The sequence below is a fragment of the Camelus ferus genome, chromosome 16, assembly GCF_009834535.1.
Source record: "Camelus ferus isolate YT-003-E chromosome 16, BCGSAC_Cfer_1.0, whole genome shotgun sequence".
NCBI lineage: Eukaryota > Metazoa > Chordata > Mammalia > Artiodactyla > Camelidae > Camelus > Camelus ferus.
This window is the reverse complement of record NC_045711.1, coordinates 20046182-20062952: the sequence shown is the minus strand read 5'-3', so window position 1 is coordinate 20062952 and position 16771 is coordinate 20046182. Positions and strand designations below refer to the sequence as shown.

Below are 16771 nucleotides of genomic sequence, written 5' to 3'. Positions count from 1 at the left end.
CTTAATGCTCAGTGAGTTTACCTTTGATGTATTGGTAGATTTTCCTTTTGAAAATGAAGAAATTACCAAATGCATTTTGATTAAAGGTTGGGATGGGATTTGAAAAAACTGTTGGATGCTGCTCATGTATTTTTGTTTCTAGTGGTCTGAAACAATTCTGATGTAAAGTTTTACTTAAATCCATTCCCACGTAACAACTGTTGCTTTGTTGAATGCACATTGTCAGTATGACGAGTTGGCAATGTAACAGTGCCACGCTGATGGACAGTGTTTTTGCCTTTTCCTTGGGATTTGAAGAGCTCTTTAAAGCTACCTCTTAGCTGCTTAAAGTCAAGATTGGTGTATGCAACGTTAATTGCCTGATTTAAAAATTACATATTTTTAGCTTCATTAATAGATACTGTTTTTAAACAAACAAAAAATGAAATGACTCTGACATGAGTTTTAAGCCCCAGCCAGCGCGCACACTGCTGGCCCGGCTGCCTGACTATGGACGGGAGCTGGGTGGAGGGCAGCCGGTCCAGCCCAAGGCTGCGCAGCCTGTGCGGAGCTGGAGCAGCAGAGCCTGGGCACAGTGGCTCTGTCACAGTCCGGCCAGTCTCACTGAGTGTCCGTCTCAGGTACCAGGTGTTCACAGAGAAAGTAAGACTTGTAGATGTGTGGTTGGTTGGCAGAAGACAGATGACATCCCTTTTTGCAAAATGCACTTTTTAAATGAGGCAGTTTTATGAGGGCTTTAACTGTAAAACTCCGCTGTCGTCTTTTTGGTAACACAGAAGTGCCCCAGCCTCTCCCAACCATGCTGGAGTGCTGTCTGCTCACTCCAGTGGCGCCCAGACCCCCGAGAGCCTGTCGAGGGAAGGTTCGCCGGCCCCCCTGGAGCCCGAGCCAGGTGCCGCCCAGCCCAAACTCGCTGTCATCCAGGAGGCACGGTTCGCCCAGAGCGCTCCAGGTGAGATGTGCAGGGGCAGGTGGGGGGGGGGGCAGTCAGACAGGTGAGCAGGCTCATCCAAGACAGAGGGGAGGCCCTGGTTCCTTCCTGCCTCATGCCTGGTGCTTTCTGCATGGCACTCGAGTGTTCTTTCATAGGCTCTGAGAAGCTAGTAGCATTGGGGAAAGATCTGTGAACGTTCTTTTCTGTGACTCTAGTGCAGGTACCTGAAAAATTTAGAATTAACCTATTTTGTCAGTTATCTGCTTCCTCATTCAAAAATGTGAAAAGATTCCTCTCAAAAGAAATAACATAATTAGACAAACTAGACATTGATTGGCAGCAAAAAATGTCTCTAATGAATAAGTGAGCATTTTTCAGTGTGCTTACAAAGCCACCATGTAGGATAAAAATATGTGCCCTGGGGAACGAAAAAAAGAAGTGTGGAAATGTGTCCAGGGTCGTTCCACTGTGGTTCCTGGCTGGTTGGCAGAACGTGCGTTTTGATGTATTGGATTTGCTGGTCATGCTGGTGATGCTCCCGCCTGCCCCCAGGTTGGGGCCTTTCCTGTCACTCTGAGCCCAGGCCAGATGCCCAAAGCAGAAAGAGGAGCGGCTCGCTGCTGATGGCGGCCCTGGCTCCGTCCCCGAGCTGTCCACGCAGCGAAAGCCGGAGGCATTGACCCTGGCCAGCGCAGCGCCTCCTTCAGGCCTGGGTGGGCGGCTCCTTTCTACTGGGGAGAGGTGGTGTGAGACACCTCAGCAGGGCGGGGGTCGCAGTGTTAGCCTCGAACATCCCCATGAAATACCCTAGTGACTCTGGCACCACCGGGTGAAAAGGGCCCCGTCCTGTTTCCCGACATCAGTCTGCCTGTTGCCGGTGGGGCTGGGTTGGCTGGCTGGGGTGACGAGCCTCACTCCCGCCCCGTCCTCGGCAGGCTCGCCTCTGTCCGGTCAGCCCGTCCTAATCACCGTGCAGCGACCACTGCCGCCCACGGTCAAGCCCGTCACCTACGCTGTCGCCGCCCCCGCGACCACCGCTCCCCCCCAGCAGCCCGTCGTGCAGACGGTGCATGTCGTCCACCAGATCCCGGCGGTGTCCGTCACCAGCGTGGCTGCGCTGGCCCCCGCGAGCACCCACAGCGTCGCCGGGCAGGCCGTGGTCGCTCAGGCGGCCGTGCTGGCCCCGCCCAAGGCAGAGCCGCAGGAGAACGGAGACCACAGAGAAGTGAAAGGTGAGCGAGCGCTGAGAAGCCGGCCGCCCCAGCCTCCCGCGCACCCTCCCAACCACGGCCCTGACCTCGTGCTGGCGCAGCTCCGCGGGCCCCTGTGCGCTTCCCCGTGGCGCCAGTTGGTGTCATTTCTTCGCTTTCCCTTTTGTTTTAATTCAGTGAAAGTGGAACCTATTCCTGCAGTTAGCCACGCCACCCTCGGTGCCGCCGGCCGGCTCATCCAGACGTCCCCGGCCGCCCCTGTGCAGACGGTCACTATAGTGCAGCAGGCACCTCTCGGTCAGCACCAGCTTCCAGTAAAAACTGTCACGCAGAATGGGACTCACGTGGTGCCAGTCCCCGCCGCCGTCCACGGGCAGGTGAACAGCGGTAAGCAGCGCCCTCTCTCTGCTCTCCTTTTAGGAAGAGCGCTTGGGTTCCGAGTGCTAAGTTTTAGTTTTTGTGTGAAGAAGTGTCTGCGTTTCCAGATCCTGCGGAGACCGGAAAGTGGGGGTGGGACCGGGCCCCAGGACTCCGGTTGGAGGGTCCATCTGAAGAGATGCGTCTGCACACCTCGAGGGGGCACCGCTCCCCCCTTCTATGGACCTCTGGGTGGCCTGGAAGCAGCCTGAGGGGTGGCGACAGACCCGAACTTCTGAAATGTCCTGGGGGCCGTCACAGCTGCCCTGCCCGCTGGCAGTGCCCTCCCCGGGGGGCGGCTGGGTGTGCTTGAGCCTGTGGCAGCGGAAGCAGGGGCTGCCGCTCTCCCGTGCTCTTGGCTCTGAAAGCCTGGCGCTCTGATGCAGACGAGACCGAGGGAGCTTGGCTTTTAACCCAGAGGCCAGAGACCCGCATTCCGCTTGGTCCCAGGGAGCCGTGTGAAGGGCAGGCGTCCAGCTGGCTGTAAGTCGCCAGGAGTTTGGGGTCTTTGGGGCTGGTGTTCAGACGCGTTCACTGTGGGCCCGCATTGGGAGTGCCTGACGTCCAGGCGTGTGGGCTGTCACGCTGCCGTGCTGTCCTGATCCAGGGACCCACAGGACCTCACGTGGTGGAATCAGAAGCTGCTGGCCCAGGCTAACTTTCTTGGAGAGAGGGTGGGGAACAGGGGGCTTAACTGTGTTGACCTCTGATGCCTACCTGAGCTTACATGGGGTGGAGACTTGGGGGGCCGCATGTGATCCCAGTTCTCACCCTGCCCACCCAAGTGTCATGGAAGGAAAGATTTGGAACATTTTCTAGGGAAGGCTAACCATTGAGAAGTTTTTGTTTTTAAATCACAGGTAACACACAGCAACCTGTGGATAAGTTGAGAAATTTACAATCAGTTGCCTGTTTAAAGTGCTTTCTTCCTCAAGCCCCGTGTCTCCAAAGTAGCTAAAAATCATTTGGGTCTCATTCTTCTCTCTGTGAGTAACTTGGTCGTCACAGGCGGGCTTGACGTGTCAGTGCGCCAGTCCCTGGCTGAGGACGATTCCGTCACATTTGTTCCTTCGCCAGGTGATGGGCAGTTAGGCTGTTTCCACCTTCTGGCTGCTGGGAACGATGACCGTTCGTGTACAAGCGTGTTTTAGTCCTTGTAGTCATCTCTCTTGGGCACGTACCTGGGAGTGGAGTTGCTGAGTCATGTGGCAATTCCGTGTTTGTTTAGTGACCACCAAACTGTTTTCCACAGTGGCTACATTTTCCGTTCTATCCTCAGTGACAGTGTGAGGGTCCTGATTTGTCCACATCCTCTTCAACACTTGAAGAAGCATCTACATCCTTGGAACCATTTTCTTAATTGGATTTATTTGTCTTTCTGTTGTTTAGTTGTAGGAGCTCTTTATGTATTTTGGATACTAGGTCCTGATCAAATACAGGTTTTCCCTGCCATCCAAAAGTAAAGGGTTCCTGTGAAACCTGAGGACACGTCTTGCTAATGGATGCAGAGCCGAGGCAGAGCACAGACGTGGTTCACAGCTGCAGTGGCTGGAGGCTGCGCTGCTGCATGTGGTCCCCGGGAGCAGCGTGGTGGTGTCCCTCTGTGCTGGGGCGCCGCTGCCTCTCGCTCAGCTCCCCGCACAGCATTTCCCTGTCTCCTTAGAAGTGAAAACCCCATCTGGATGTCTTTCCATCAGCGGAAACAGGTACTAATGCAGGTCTTCCGTAAAAGCAAAGTGGCACAGAGGGACTTGGGAAAAGCCGGGGAGCCTGTGTGTGGTCTCAGGTGCTTGCTTCCACTTGGTGGGTTTGTCTCTTCACTTTCTTGATGGTGTCTTTTTTGACTATTATTGAAGTAAGTCGACTTACAGTGTTGTGTTCATTTCTGGTGTGCAGCATAGTGATTTCATTTATGTATGTATTCCCTTCCATATTCTTTTTCATCGTAGGCCATTATAAGGTACTGAGAGTAATTCTCTGTATATACCGTAGGACCTTTTTCTTTAAATAAAAAAAAATTTATTGAAGTATAGTTAGTTCACAGTGTATCAATTTCTGGTGTACAGCATGTTTCAGTCATACGTATACATAAATATATTTGTTTTCATGTTCTTTTTTATTATAGGTTACTACGTGAGATTGAACATAGCTCCCTGTGCTGTACAGAAGAACTTGTTTATCTATTTTATAAACTTTGTTGTTTCTTGATAGTGTCTCTGATGCACAGAAGTTTTTAATTCTGATGAAGTCCAACTTATTTTCCCTTTGTTTCTTGTGCTTCTGGTGCATATCTAAGAGTCCAAAGTCAAATCTGAGGTCGTGAAGACTTAACTTTACCCTGTGCCTTCTAGGAGTTTTACAGTTGAGTCATGTCTAGGTCTTTGATCCATTTGGAGTTAATTTATTTGCACGTGGTGTGAGGTGAGGGCCCGGCCTCTTCCTTCTGCTTGTGGAGGTGCAGCTGCCCCAGCACCACCTGTGGGAGGTGGTGCTTTCCCACCAAGTGGTCTTGGCACCCTTGTTAAAATCAGTTGACCTCCAGGTGTGTGGGTTTATGTCTCAGTTCTAGTTCATTGATCTTCGTGTCTGTCCTTGTGCCAAAGCCACGTTGGCTGTGAGAGCTGTAGCTTTGTAGGGAGGTCTGAAACCGGGAGGTGTGCGTCCTCCAACGTTGTTCTTTTTCAGGCGTGTTCTGGCTGCTCGGGACACCGTACAGCTCCATGGGAAGTTTTCGATCAGAAGTGAGGTTCTGGTAGGGATGGTATTAACTTGCAGGTGGTTTGGGGTGGTCCTGCCATCCTGACGGTGTTAAGTCCTCTGGTCCTTGAGCACGGAATGTCTTTCCGTTTGTTTGGGCCTTTGATTTCTTTCAACAGTGTTTTATAGTTCTCAGTGTGTGAGTCTTGCAGTGTTTAAGCCATGGTTAAATTTCCTTCTGTTCTATGTCTTCTGAATGGTTTTCTAAACGGTATTTTCATAATTTCCTTCTAAATTACTCGCTGCTGCTGTGTAAGACTGCAGTTGACTGTATGTTGACCTTACACCCTGCAGCTTTGCTGAGTTCATTTGTTAATTGTATGAGTTTTCTATCCTAGGGGTTTTCTTAGTGGATTTGTTAGGATGTTCTTCATATAAAGGTCCCGTCATTTCCCAGTAGAGGGAGCTTCGCTTCCATTCCCGTTCGGATGGATGCCTTCTGTTCCCCTTGCTGCCCAGTTGCCCTGGTGGCACTTGCAGTGCAGCGTTGACCAGCAGCGGCAGAGGCCAGCGTCCTTGGCTTGATCCTGACCTTGAGGGGGAGCTGATTCCGGTGTGGGTTGTCGTACATGTTACCACGTGGACAGATTCCCCTTCCATCCCTGATTTGCTGAGTGTTGAGTTTCGTCATGTGCCTTTTCTGTGTTAAGATGATCACGGGTGTTTTTCTCCTCTGTTCTGTTAACGCTGTGTCTCCCACGGGTGGGTTTTATGTGTTGAACCACCCTTTCCTTTCTGGGACAATCCCACGTGGTGCTGGCGTATGATCCGTTTAACTTGCTGTTGAGTTCGGTTTGCTGGCATTTTGTTGAGGATGGGTGTGTCAGGCTTCGTCAGGGGATTGGTCTGTGGTTTTCTCGTAGTGCCTTTGGCTGGCTTCCGCATCAGGGTAACGACTGAATTTGGGAGTCAGCCCAGGCCATCGTGCAGTGGGACGTCTTCCTGGCGGTGTCTGGGGCTGCTCACAGAAGACCCCATGGTCTGGCTACTTCTTAGCCTCTCCTCCCCACTAGACCGAGCTGATGGACAGGTGGGTGCGGGCGCCAGGGGCCAGGGCGATGCCCGGCGTCCCCTTGGAAGGTGACTGTGGAGTTGAGTCCTCCTGCTGAGACACCACGTGGCCGAGGGTTGAGCGTCCCCAAGTGGGAACCCGGTGTCTTCCTGCTCTGCAGGGGCCTTCCCAGGCGGCTTCATGAGGCTTTGCCCCACAGCCTTGGGGAAGGAAGCCTGTCCCCCCAGGCACGTGCCCGGCTTACGCCCAGCACTGAGGGCCCTGAGCTTGGGTCTGGCCGCCACAGGCATGGGGAGGGGAGGGCACAGGTCCTACTGTGGGGCGGGCTCCGGCTCTGACCTCTGTCACCGGTCCCCACGCAGGGCTCACTAGCGCCGTGATGGTTGTGGTATTTCTTAAACTGCTTCCCGGCGTTGTCCAGGGTTTGGAGCTTAGCTGGCCTTGCAACTGCTCCCTGCGGCCTGGAGCCGCCCTCTGCACGTCTCCTGCCGAGACTTCTCCTCCCACTCTTCAGTCTTCCTCACGGCCCTGGTCTTCTCCTTTCCTTTCCTTCTCCTTCTCCTTTCCTTTCTGTCACCCTTCTTAGGGGTTTTCAGGTCACTGTGAGTGTGGCCCAGGACCCACGCTGCACCCCTTCCTCTAGACAGCAGGCCCTGCCCACAGCTGCCCGCCCCTTCTTGCGTTCACATTGTTTCTCAGGCTTTGACCTTACGTTAACTCCATCCTGCTCTGGGTCTATGACAGCTCTGTCCTCCTGAAAGAGCATTTATTCGAGCCAGAAGTTTGCGGCTCCCAAACTAGGCCAGGGCTCTGCGTCTCTGCCGTGTCCTCTGCAGTGGGGGTGTGTCTGCCCAGCTGGACGAAGCCAGGCAGCAGGTATGCTGCCCCCGCGTCACACAGGCCCTTGTGCAGGAAAGGGACGCAGCAGCCACTCTGGCGAGTCAGTGTGGAGGTGAATGAGAGGCCCCGCATTGTCCAGGGTCCAGCTGCCGGTCCCTTTGTTCCCAGATGGCGAGGCTGCAGAGCCAGTGCTCAGCGTCCTCTCTAGGTCAGGGGCCCCGTTCCCTTCAAGGCCAGAGGCTAACAGCTCTTAGGGTGTCCAGCCTCGGCGTTTGGGTAGCTGTTAGCCTCCAGGGTCCCCGCTGCCCGACAGGTGGGGTCTCTCTCTGTCCCTGTGTCACTGAAGGGGCTTCAGTGAGCACAAAGCTGTCGGGCCAGGCCCAGCAGGTGTCGTGGATGGGGTCGAGGCTGCCCTTGTGTGGTCACCCAGTGGCCAGGACCTGACAGGTCGCTTCTGCACCTAGCTGGCCCAGCCAGGACCCAGGCGGGTGTTGTCTCATGAGTGTGCAGCCGGCAGTGATGGGTGGGGGGCTGGGGGTGTGAGGGGAGCCATGACTCGGATGGTCTTCTGAGTCAGTGCAACAGAGAGGGCGGTCCAGCTGCAGTACTGCTCTGCGGCTCTGCCTGGTGGGCCCTCTGCGCCCTCCTGGAGGCACCAGAGGGCCGGGCCTGGTCTGTGCGGCCCTGCTGTCCAGTTCCCAGTTTGCATCTTAAGTAGCCTGGCGTCTCTTCCTGCCATTTCTTCCACGTTACCAGGACAGCCGTGCGCAAGCCTGATGGCTCCCTGACCCGCCTCTTTCCTTCCATCCCCTCAGCCACCCCGCTGGCTCCCCTCCCACGGGGAGTCGTCCCTGGGTCCTGTGGCCACTGGGAACCAACCACCAAGAGGCCAGCGTCCCCGTATCCAGGCCTGCGGCGGGGGGGGGGGGGGCGGCAGCAGGAGCAGGGGCGGTCTTGCCCAGGCTGTTCTTTACTTGTCTCCCAGAGATGCCGGCAGTCCTGTTGGCTTTGGGCTGGGTTTTCCTCAACATCCCCGTGCGCCTTGTCTGCCCAGGAATAATGCCCTCTGGCTGCTGCAGAGCGGGCTTCCCACCAGGGCGCCCTTCCAGACCTGACACATGGTCGGCCTCGGAGGAGCTGCCCTGGGAACCCGGCACTGCTCAGCCAAGTCAGGTGAAGGGAGGCGCCAGCAGACAGTGGGGTCTTGTCGCCGTGCAGAGTCCGGTCTGCCCAGCAGCCGGCTCCTGGGGGCTCCCTCCTGGTCTCCAGCTGTCGGGGTGCGGGGAGTCAGGACCCACGGGACTCACTGGTTCCTGAGTGTAGGACCTGCTGATCCCCCTCAGAGGTCGGGAGGTGGGGCAGCCGGGATGCAGGCCGGTGCCAGCAGGTGGCTGTCGGGCGGTGCCGGCCGCTTTGAGTGGACAGTCAGTGATGGTGTGTTGTCACCCCAGTAGTCGTTCCCCACGGTGGTCAGACGGGCTTGGGGAATGCCTGAGGGGAGCGGCGCGTCACCCGCTGGGGGGGGGTGATTAACTTCAGAGACTTGTCTGATGGCCTCCGGCAGCAGCTGCACCATCTCCGCTCCTGCCGGTGCGTGGGGTGCCCAGTCTTCCTTCAGCCGGCCCGGTGTTTTTAATTGGCTTGAGCTTGTATTTTCCTAGTGATCACTGGTGTTGGGCACCCTCGTTTTTGCTCACTTCACATCGTCATACATGCTGTGGTGAAAGGCCTGTTCACATCTTTTGCCCACTTTAAAAATTGAGTTGTTTTCCTTTTAAACTGCGTGGTAGGAGTTTGTTACGCACTCTGGACATAAGTCCTCTGTCAGATGTGTACTTTGCAGATATTTCTCCCGGTCTGTGGCTTGCCTTTTTGTTTTCAAGTCTTCTGAAGAACAGAATGTTTACACTTTTATAAAGCCCAGTTTGTCAATTTTTTTTCCTTTAATTTCTGTTCCCACCCCCACCCCACCCCAATGTAAGTGAAAGGTCATTGTCAAACACAAGGTCACTAAGATTTTTTTCCTTTGTTTTATTTTAATTGTTTTACAGTTTCAGCTCCTACATTTAGGTCTGTGGCCCGTTTTGAGTTAATTTTGTATAAAGTCAAAGTTATTTCAACACCGTCTGTTGAAAAGACTTTCCCTTCTCCGCTGAATTGCCTTGGTACCTTCGTCAAAAATCACTTGCCCTGCAGGTGTGTTCCCAGGTGCTCCTTTCTGTTGGGTCCATCTGCGTGCCTGTCCAAGGGCCGATGCCTCGTCATGGTTACTGGGGCTTTGTAAGAAGTCTTGAAGTCGGGATGCGTCAGGCCTCCGCCTTGGCACTTTATAAAAAGTTGTGTTGGTCACTGTAGGCCCTTTGCGTTTCCACGTGGGTTTTTTCCAGCTTCACTGAGGTGTAATTAACCTGCGTGAGTTTTAGATTCCTGCACAAGCCTGCTGGGACCATGATCAGAGGGGGCTGTCGGAGGTGAGGGTGGAGGTGCTGGCAGTCGGGGCTGCCCTTCTCTGACCACAGCCTGTGCCCTGGGGCTTCCTGTTTGCTGCACTTCACGTGCCCTCCTTCATGTCTCCGTTTAGCTCCAGGCTTCGCTTCTTAGGAGGAAATGCTGTAATCTCTCAGCCCACTTAAAGCAGTGTATTAAAATTAAAATACCTGGAGTCATGGGTTTGGTGGAAGTTCTTACGCAGCAGAGCAGACCTGAGCGTCCCCTCTGGGAGTCCGCGTGCTCGTGAGATGGGGGTTGGCATCCAGGCTTTTCGGGGCACGCCAGGCTTCCTGTGGGTGAGACCCCCAAGTGGGCCGCCCGCTGCCAGGGTGCCCCCCCCCCCCCCGTCAGTGCTTGCAGCGGCAGGTGGGATGGCAGGGGTCTCGCCGGACAGGGTGCCGTTGGCTCCAGGCTCCTTCCAGCCCAGGCCCACGTCCCAGTGCCGTGGAGGAAGTGGCACTTCTAAGTGTGGGGCTGCCTTCTTGGTTTGTCTGCTGGGCTCAGCCGGGTATGCAGAGCACAAGGCAGGTGGGGCCCTCCAGGTCAGAGATGGAGATGAGCCAAGCTCAGGCAGAGGGAGGGGCGAGCCTCCTCCTCCAGGGGCTGTGCCCCCTCTGCCTGACCCCGAGCCTCCGTCCCCCGGGCTTGGCGCCCGTGTGGTTGGATGCGGGAAGGAGGCGGCTGTGGATGGGACCCTCGCTGGGCCCGTGGTTCACAGGCGCTTGGGCTCTAACCCCCCGTCTCTCCGCAGCGGCGGCGAGCCCCCTGCACATGCTGGCGACCCACGCCTCAGCCTCGGCCTCCCTGCCCACCAAGCGCCAGAACGGCGACCCGGCGGAGCAGCCGGAGCTGAAGCGGGTCAAGACGGAGGACGGCGAAAGCATCGTCATCGCCCTGAGCGTGGACCCGCCGCCGGCAGCTGCGCGCGAGAAGGGCGTCCAGAACTAGCGCCGGGCGCCCTCCTCCTCGTCAACTCTGGTGCCAAAAGGAGACACTGCCTCTCACCGACGCTCGGAGCGCCTTCTCTCGGTGGGCGGAGGGCCCTGCGGTTGGACTTCACCTCAGCACTGAAAACACAAAACCCAGGTGGCCTTAAAACTCCTTAATTTAAAGACAGAAGTCACACCTGAACAAACCACATCGAAGCCAGGCCCTGGCGGCGTCTCCCCGCCCCGCGCTTAGCTCTCAACTCTGAGACTCGCGGTCCTTCGCGTGAGGACGCGCCCGGTGCAAGTGGACCTGCCGGGCTGGGCCGGAGCCGCCCTGCCGCCCGCAGACCAGACAGTATTTTGTTGTCCACACGTGGAATTAGAGTACTTTGAGGTGCACTTTCTTTCTTTACAAAATAACGGGGTCTTTGACATTTCAGATCACTCCACTTCTACTCTGGAAATTCGGAATCACACGGGACCTTTTGTGTGGATTTCACTTGGGGAAGAGAAACAACATAGTTTCGTTTGTTTTTATTTGTTTCCAGCCTATGGAATGACTTACTTTTGTCTGTCCCGTAAAGTCAGAGGGAGCTACTTGATGACGTCTGCAGATCTTCCCGGTTAGAGCAGTTGCGTGATGAATTTAATGCACCTCCATTTCCGTGTGTGGGACAGACGGACGCAGACGCCCGCTGGCCACGTGTGACCCAATGGCTGCACTTACCCGTCTCTTTCTTGCTCCTTTTTGTTGTTTCTTTCTTTGTGTTGACGTGTCCCTGGCATAATTTTCCACTCTAAGTAAAACAAGTCTCCTGCGCATTGTGTATGTTTAAAACTGCAGAACTATTCCTCCTTCATCGGAAACAAGATTCGATCTTTTATCACACATCCTTTTCAAACCTGTCACAGATCTCTCTGAGGCACGCTGGCCGTGGCAGCTGCCATCACCAGCTCTGCACGGCGTCCAGCTGTGCGTTAACACAAGGGTCTCGGAGGCTGGTGCCCTTCGGGAAAGCGTGCGAAACATCTGGTCCCTCTCTGATGTGTAATAGGAAACCCCACCAACCTTCCAGAACTGAGTCCAGTACCAAGGCTGCCGTCTCCTCTACGGAAAACAAGAGCAAGAGGAAGGGAAACCGAGGTGAGAGGGGAGGTAGGAGCCCTGTTGGCCTCAGCCCCAGTCCTCCGGGAGGAAGCACTCGCCTGTCCCGGGGCCCGGGCTGAGCAGCCGTGCAGACAGAGAGGGCTTCGGTCCTATTGTGAATTTTTAAATGTCATCATCATAACATTATTTATTTAAATGTAGTTATTTTGGTATTTAATTTTTTTTAAGGGAGGAAAAAGCCCTGTATTTTCCTGGTGGAATGAAACAGCTCAGAATGGTATATTTAGGCGATTTTAAAACATTTATGATTTACCCAAAGACCAAATATGATAAATCTGTTCTAAGTGTTGTGTGTCAATCCACGGTATTGCACTGTCACAGTGTTACTGCAGATAATGCATATTAAAATTATGAAATTACTGCACATTAGCTGGATTTATAACTCAGCCATTTAAAAAAATAAAGACGAAACCATCACGTGAATGAGACCGCGTGTGTGACGGTGGCAAACGCTAACTCGCGGCCTGGAGTGCGGGCGGCATTCCCACCTCCCAGGCACTTGACAGGCACCTTGGAACTTGTGTTTTTGTTTGTTTACTCAGAAGGCTTGTAGTTTGCGGAATAGTTGGGATTGTGCTGTGTCCTGTGTGGGGGTTGGGTCACTGCTGAGTGTCCCGGCCCGCAGCCGCCACCCACGGGCTCAGGTTGGTGACTGGACCACCTGGGGGAGAGGGCCCAGCGACACTGAGCCGACACCTCCTGCGCCCTCCTGGAGACACTCCCCACCGCGGCCCAGTCTGTCAGCTGGTTATTCCTGAGCCAAAGATACAGGCTTCATGGGGCGGGAGAGACGGCTGCAGGGTTTTAGGTGAGAAACGGACCCAGTTCCCAAACTGAAGGAGAGCGGACAGCGCCTGCCGTAAGGAGCTGGAGCCTTTGCCCGGGGCGGGGGCCTCGCTCTCCTGTCTGCAGAAGGAGAACTTGAGGACTGTCAGGGAGAGGGCAGGACACACAGATGAGCAAACCACCGTATCCTGGGCACTTTTAAAAATGCTTGAATTTGGCTCCGAAATCCCGAGAGCCCGCGACTCCGGGCGCCGCCCAGCCTGCCCTGGTGCTACAGCCGTCTTGCCGCACCGCGCTCCCTCCCAGCCGCCCAGCGGCAGTTCCTAAAAGTCTTGTTTCAAAGTCTCTGCTCTGACCTTTGCCAAACTTCTGAGCTCCCCGAGGGACTAGAAACTTCATCTCAGCTGCTCCGCCCTGAACCAGACAAAAATACAAAAGGGAAACTCACGTGTGGTCTGAGCGAGGTGGCACGTTCCAGGGAGCATCCGCACGCCAGGGACTGAGCTTCCTCCTGCGTCTGGAGCCTCCACGCGGACGGCTGAGCTCCGCACACATGCCATCCCCTGCCGTCCTCCCGGAACAGCAGGGTAGGCGGAGGTCATGGTCCGAAGTGGGCGGTGTCAGGACTCGGGACTCCTGTGCTGTGTGAGACAAGGAGATAAGTGACAATCTTCACGTCCTAACCTCCACTGTTCTGGAGAGTGTAGTGGTGATTGTGTGCAAAGATTTGGAATTTTAAAAGTACCAAGGTCCTGAAATTCAATAAAGTATTTTTATCAATTTTAACTGCATCGAGTGTCATTGTCGCTGTGGCGAGCTCACGCTGGCACCGCCTTTCTGCTCTTAGACGTGGTGCTCCTTTCTGAGCATCGATGCCTACCTACCGTGCTGGTGCGAGTATTCGAAGGCGCTGCTGTGGTGATGGCCGTGCAGCCTCGGAGGCTCGGCCACGAGAAGGCGCCCGAGCACTTGCACGTGGAAAAGGCCCTGGGCCTCAGGCAGGGATGACAGCGTCTGCTGGCTTCTGTCCACCACGTTGGAGTTTTAAAGCTGCTGCTACCATTTCTTCTGCAGACTTGCCCCTCAGCCTGAGAAAGCTCATTGCAACAACTCGAGATCGTCCTCCGTGAGAGAAGGACCTTCTCTAAGGGGGCACGTGGCTGGTGAAGTTGCCACACTGTTAACACGTTGATCGTCCAGTGGCCAGGAATCTCTGGCCAGGACCACTGGTGTCCTGAAGGGGCCCTGGATGTGGTGACACGGGCCCCCGGGAGCCGAGTGCAGCTGACTGCGTGCCAGGGGCGCTCCCAGGGAGAGCCCTCGCCCTGGCTAGGGGACAGTCCATGTGCGTGAAAGAAGTCCCCATGGCCGAGAGACGCTCCCATCAGAGGGACGCCTTCACACCTGGTCTTCAGGTGTGTCGCCCTTTCTACGTTACCCGGTGCCTAAAATGCGCTAGGTCTTAACCCAGTCTCGCTTGGGAAGAGCGACTGATGATTCATTCATGTTGCCTTCTTGAGGTTAAACCGAGTCAAACAGGATGGTCTCCCTTTATCCAGGATAAAGACCGGTTGCAGGGAAGAGGACTTCAGATACATGAACCGGTTCAGTGACTCTGATAACAGGTTTTTCATGCAGCAGGAGCACCTCAGCGGGAGCTCCACGCTGAGGGCCGCGCCATCTGGTGGGAAGACACTGGGCTCGGGAGCCTGTGTGCAGTCACGGACCGTAAGTTGCGGCCTAAGTAGGGAGGGGAGACGCCCCTGAGTTTGTGGTGATGCCAACTTGGCCCGCAGGCCCGAGCTCAGCGTCCTGTGGAGTCCTGGTCCAGGACGGGCCCCGCTCCGCCTCCGTGTTCATGGCCGCAGCAAAGGGAGGTGCAGCATGGCTCTCAGCTGACTTCTGCTGAGAGGACCAGGCCTGTAGGCATAGAATCTCTGGGGTTAGAAACGTCCTTCTGAGGTCCCGGTGCTGTAAGCACACTCTCCCCGGGACTCTGCGCTGACAGAACAAAGAAAGCAGCTGTCTCAGCCCTCGGAGGAGGAAACTAGCAGGGTTTAAAGCTGGAAGAACTGAGATGGTGAAGATTTTCCTGAGTGCTTTCTGTCTGGCATCTCCTGGTGTGGACTCTAGGAGTGCCCATCAGGGGTGCACAGAGGGACCAGGAGGAAAGGGCCCCGTGGGCACAGTGAGGGGCACTGGGGACTCCGGGAAGAGGAAGGGGGAAAGGGGGCAGCTCCAGTCCAGAGGGGGTGGGGGTGGGAGGGAGAAATGTTTTCCTTTGGCCCCAAGGAGTGTGCAGTGTCTCAGGGGGGGTTCACACCTGAGCCTGTGGGCCAAGGGCCAGGAAAGGGGGCTCCCGGGGGACAGGAGGTGTGGAGCCAGAGAGGCCAAGAGGTGGGTAGAGCAAGGTCCCCTGATGCCGTGTGACGTCCTGGCTCACCCGGAGCTGCACATGCTGGGAACTGACCTGAGGAAGCAGAGCAAAGGCTTATTCGCTGAACTCCCATAACGATGGCCCCAGACAGCACTGCCGAGCTCAGGAAACAGCCGACGTAGAACCACAGCCCACAGAAGGCAGGTCAGCACGTCCAGTCTGAACCTAGACAGGTGGTTTGCCTGCTTGGAAAAAATAAATCAACAGCCCCTAGAGGATTTTAGTAAGACTCAGGCTCACAACGTGCAGGACACAGTCCAGAATTACGCGGTACAGGGAGCCAGGAAGGTCTGATGGAGAAAGAAAATCACCAGGTGTTGAGTTGAGCGTGTTGGAACAATCAGAAAGATGTAGCTGTTTCGGTTTTAATTACTATAACCATTCTCCACGAAGTATGGACCAAAAGTTATAGACGTTAAAAATAACAAGTGAAAAATTCAGTGGATGAACAGAAGAATGTTCGGAAACAAACCTTAGCCTTAGGGACTGTGGGGCAATATAAAAAGACCTAAGTACTCTGGGTTAACGGATTCCAGCGAAAGGAGAAAGACATTGATGTTAAAAACATTTTTTTTAATAATGCCTGAAAATGTCTCAGGTTTGGGGAAAGATGAATGTAAAGATTCACAAAGCTCAGTGAACCCCAGATAGGCTGAACTCAAGGAAAAGCCATGTGGAGAAACAGCACCGACTCTGCTGAACCTGAAGGGTTTTGTCTTGAAAGCAGCAAAAGACAGTGACCTGCTGCACAGAGTGACACCAGTGTGAGTGCAGATTTCTCATCAGAAACCGCGGGGGCCATGGGACAAGAAGAGGCGGAAAGGGCTGCAGGTAACTCGATCTAGAATACTGTATCCGCAGAAGATGTCAGGAGTGCGGAGGAAAGACAGTCTTAGACGAAGGAAAACTGAGACTTCTTAGCCAGGAGGGCTGCTCAGAAGGAAATGCCGAAGGCAGGTCTTCAGGCAAAAGGGAAATAGGAACTCTGGGACTTCAGCATGAAGGACTTCCGTGGGCCTCTGAGCAAACGCAGTAAATTAGTTTCTCCTCTTAAATTCTTTAGAATATTCTGATGCTCCAATGTAAACTTCTAACATTGTCCTTTAGGGCGTCCAGTGTGTGTAAACGTCATGCACACTGACAGCCCCGCGGGAAGCAGGATGGCCAGCGGCGGCGAGTGGCGGCGCTGGCACCGTGTGCTGTGACCACCGTGCAACTGCTCATCGCACCGACAGAATAAGCAGCCAAGGGTGATTAGGATGGAACGCTGCACAGACTGTGAAGTAATGCAAAGGGCGCAGGGAACAGGAACCAAAGTGGGCGGGGGGCGAGCAGAAACAGTGGTGCAGGGGGATCTTATCGATGATTACGTTCAGTATAGGTGGTCTGAACACCCCAGTTAAGAGGCTGTCAGGCAGATAACGTGGGTGGGGTCAAAGTGAAAGGACAGGAGGCAGGAGACGTCGTGCGAACACTCACAAGAAAGCTGGGGTGGCTCTACTGATGTCAGGGTGGAGCTCCAAATAAGGAAGATTCCCAGACACGTGGAAGGACAGTGCCCGGTGGGACAGGCTCAGCTTACCGCGACGCCAGGCCCTGTATCCGAGCACCTGACCACAGGCCCTTGGTAAAAGAGGCGGGACTTCACTTTCAGTTTCCACACGTGAGGAGCTGGGACGTCGCTGCTTCGTCCTAACGAGTAAACAGCTCAATAGCCTGAAAGTCAGCGACTCTTCTTGGATCTGTCAGAGGCGAGGACACGGCGAACCACTGCCCCCAAGACAGGGGAG

The 16771-nt window shown here is 55.0% G+C and overlaps 1 protein-coding gene across 1 annotated transcript in view; it reads left to right on the top strand.

Moving 5' to 3' along the window:
* Positions 1–12181, top strand: part of FOXK2 (forkhead box K2) — a 50173-nt gene extending 37992 nt beyond the window's left edge. Inside the window, exons 6-9 of the mRNA XM_032499092.1 lie at positions 777–952; positions 1870–2166; positions 2323–2532; positions 10413–12181. Of these exons, the coding sequence (XP_032354983.1) occupies positions 777–952; positions 1870–2166; positions 2323–2532; positions 10413–10609 (880 nt within the window). The 3' untranslated portion in view covers positions 10610–12181. The remainder of the gene's footprint in view (positions 1–776; positions 953–1869; positions 2167–2322; positions 2533–10412) is intronic.
* Positions 12182–16771: the final 4590 nt, after the last annotated feature.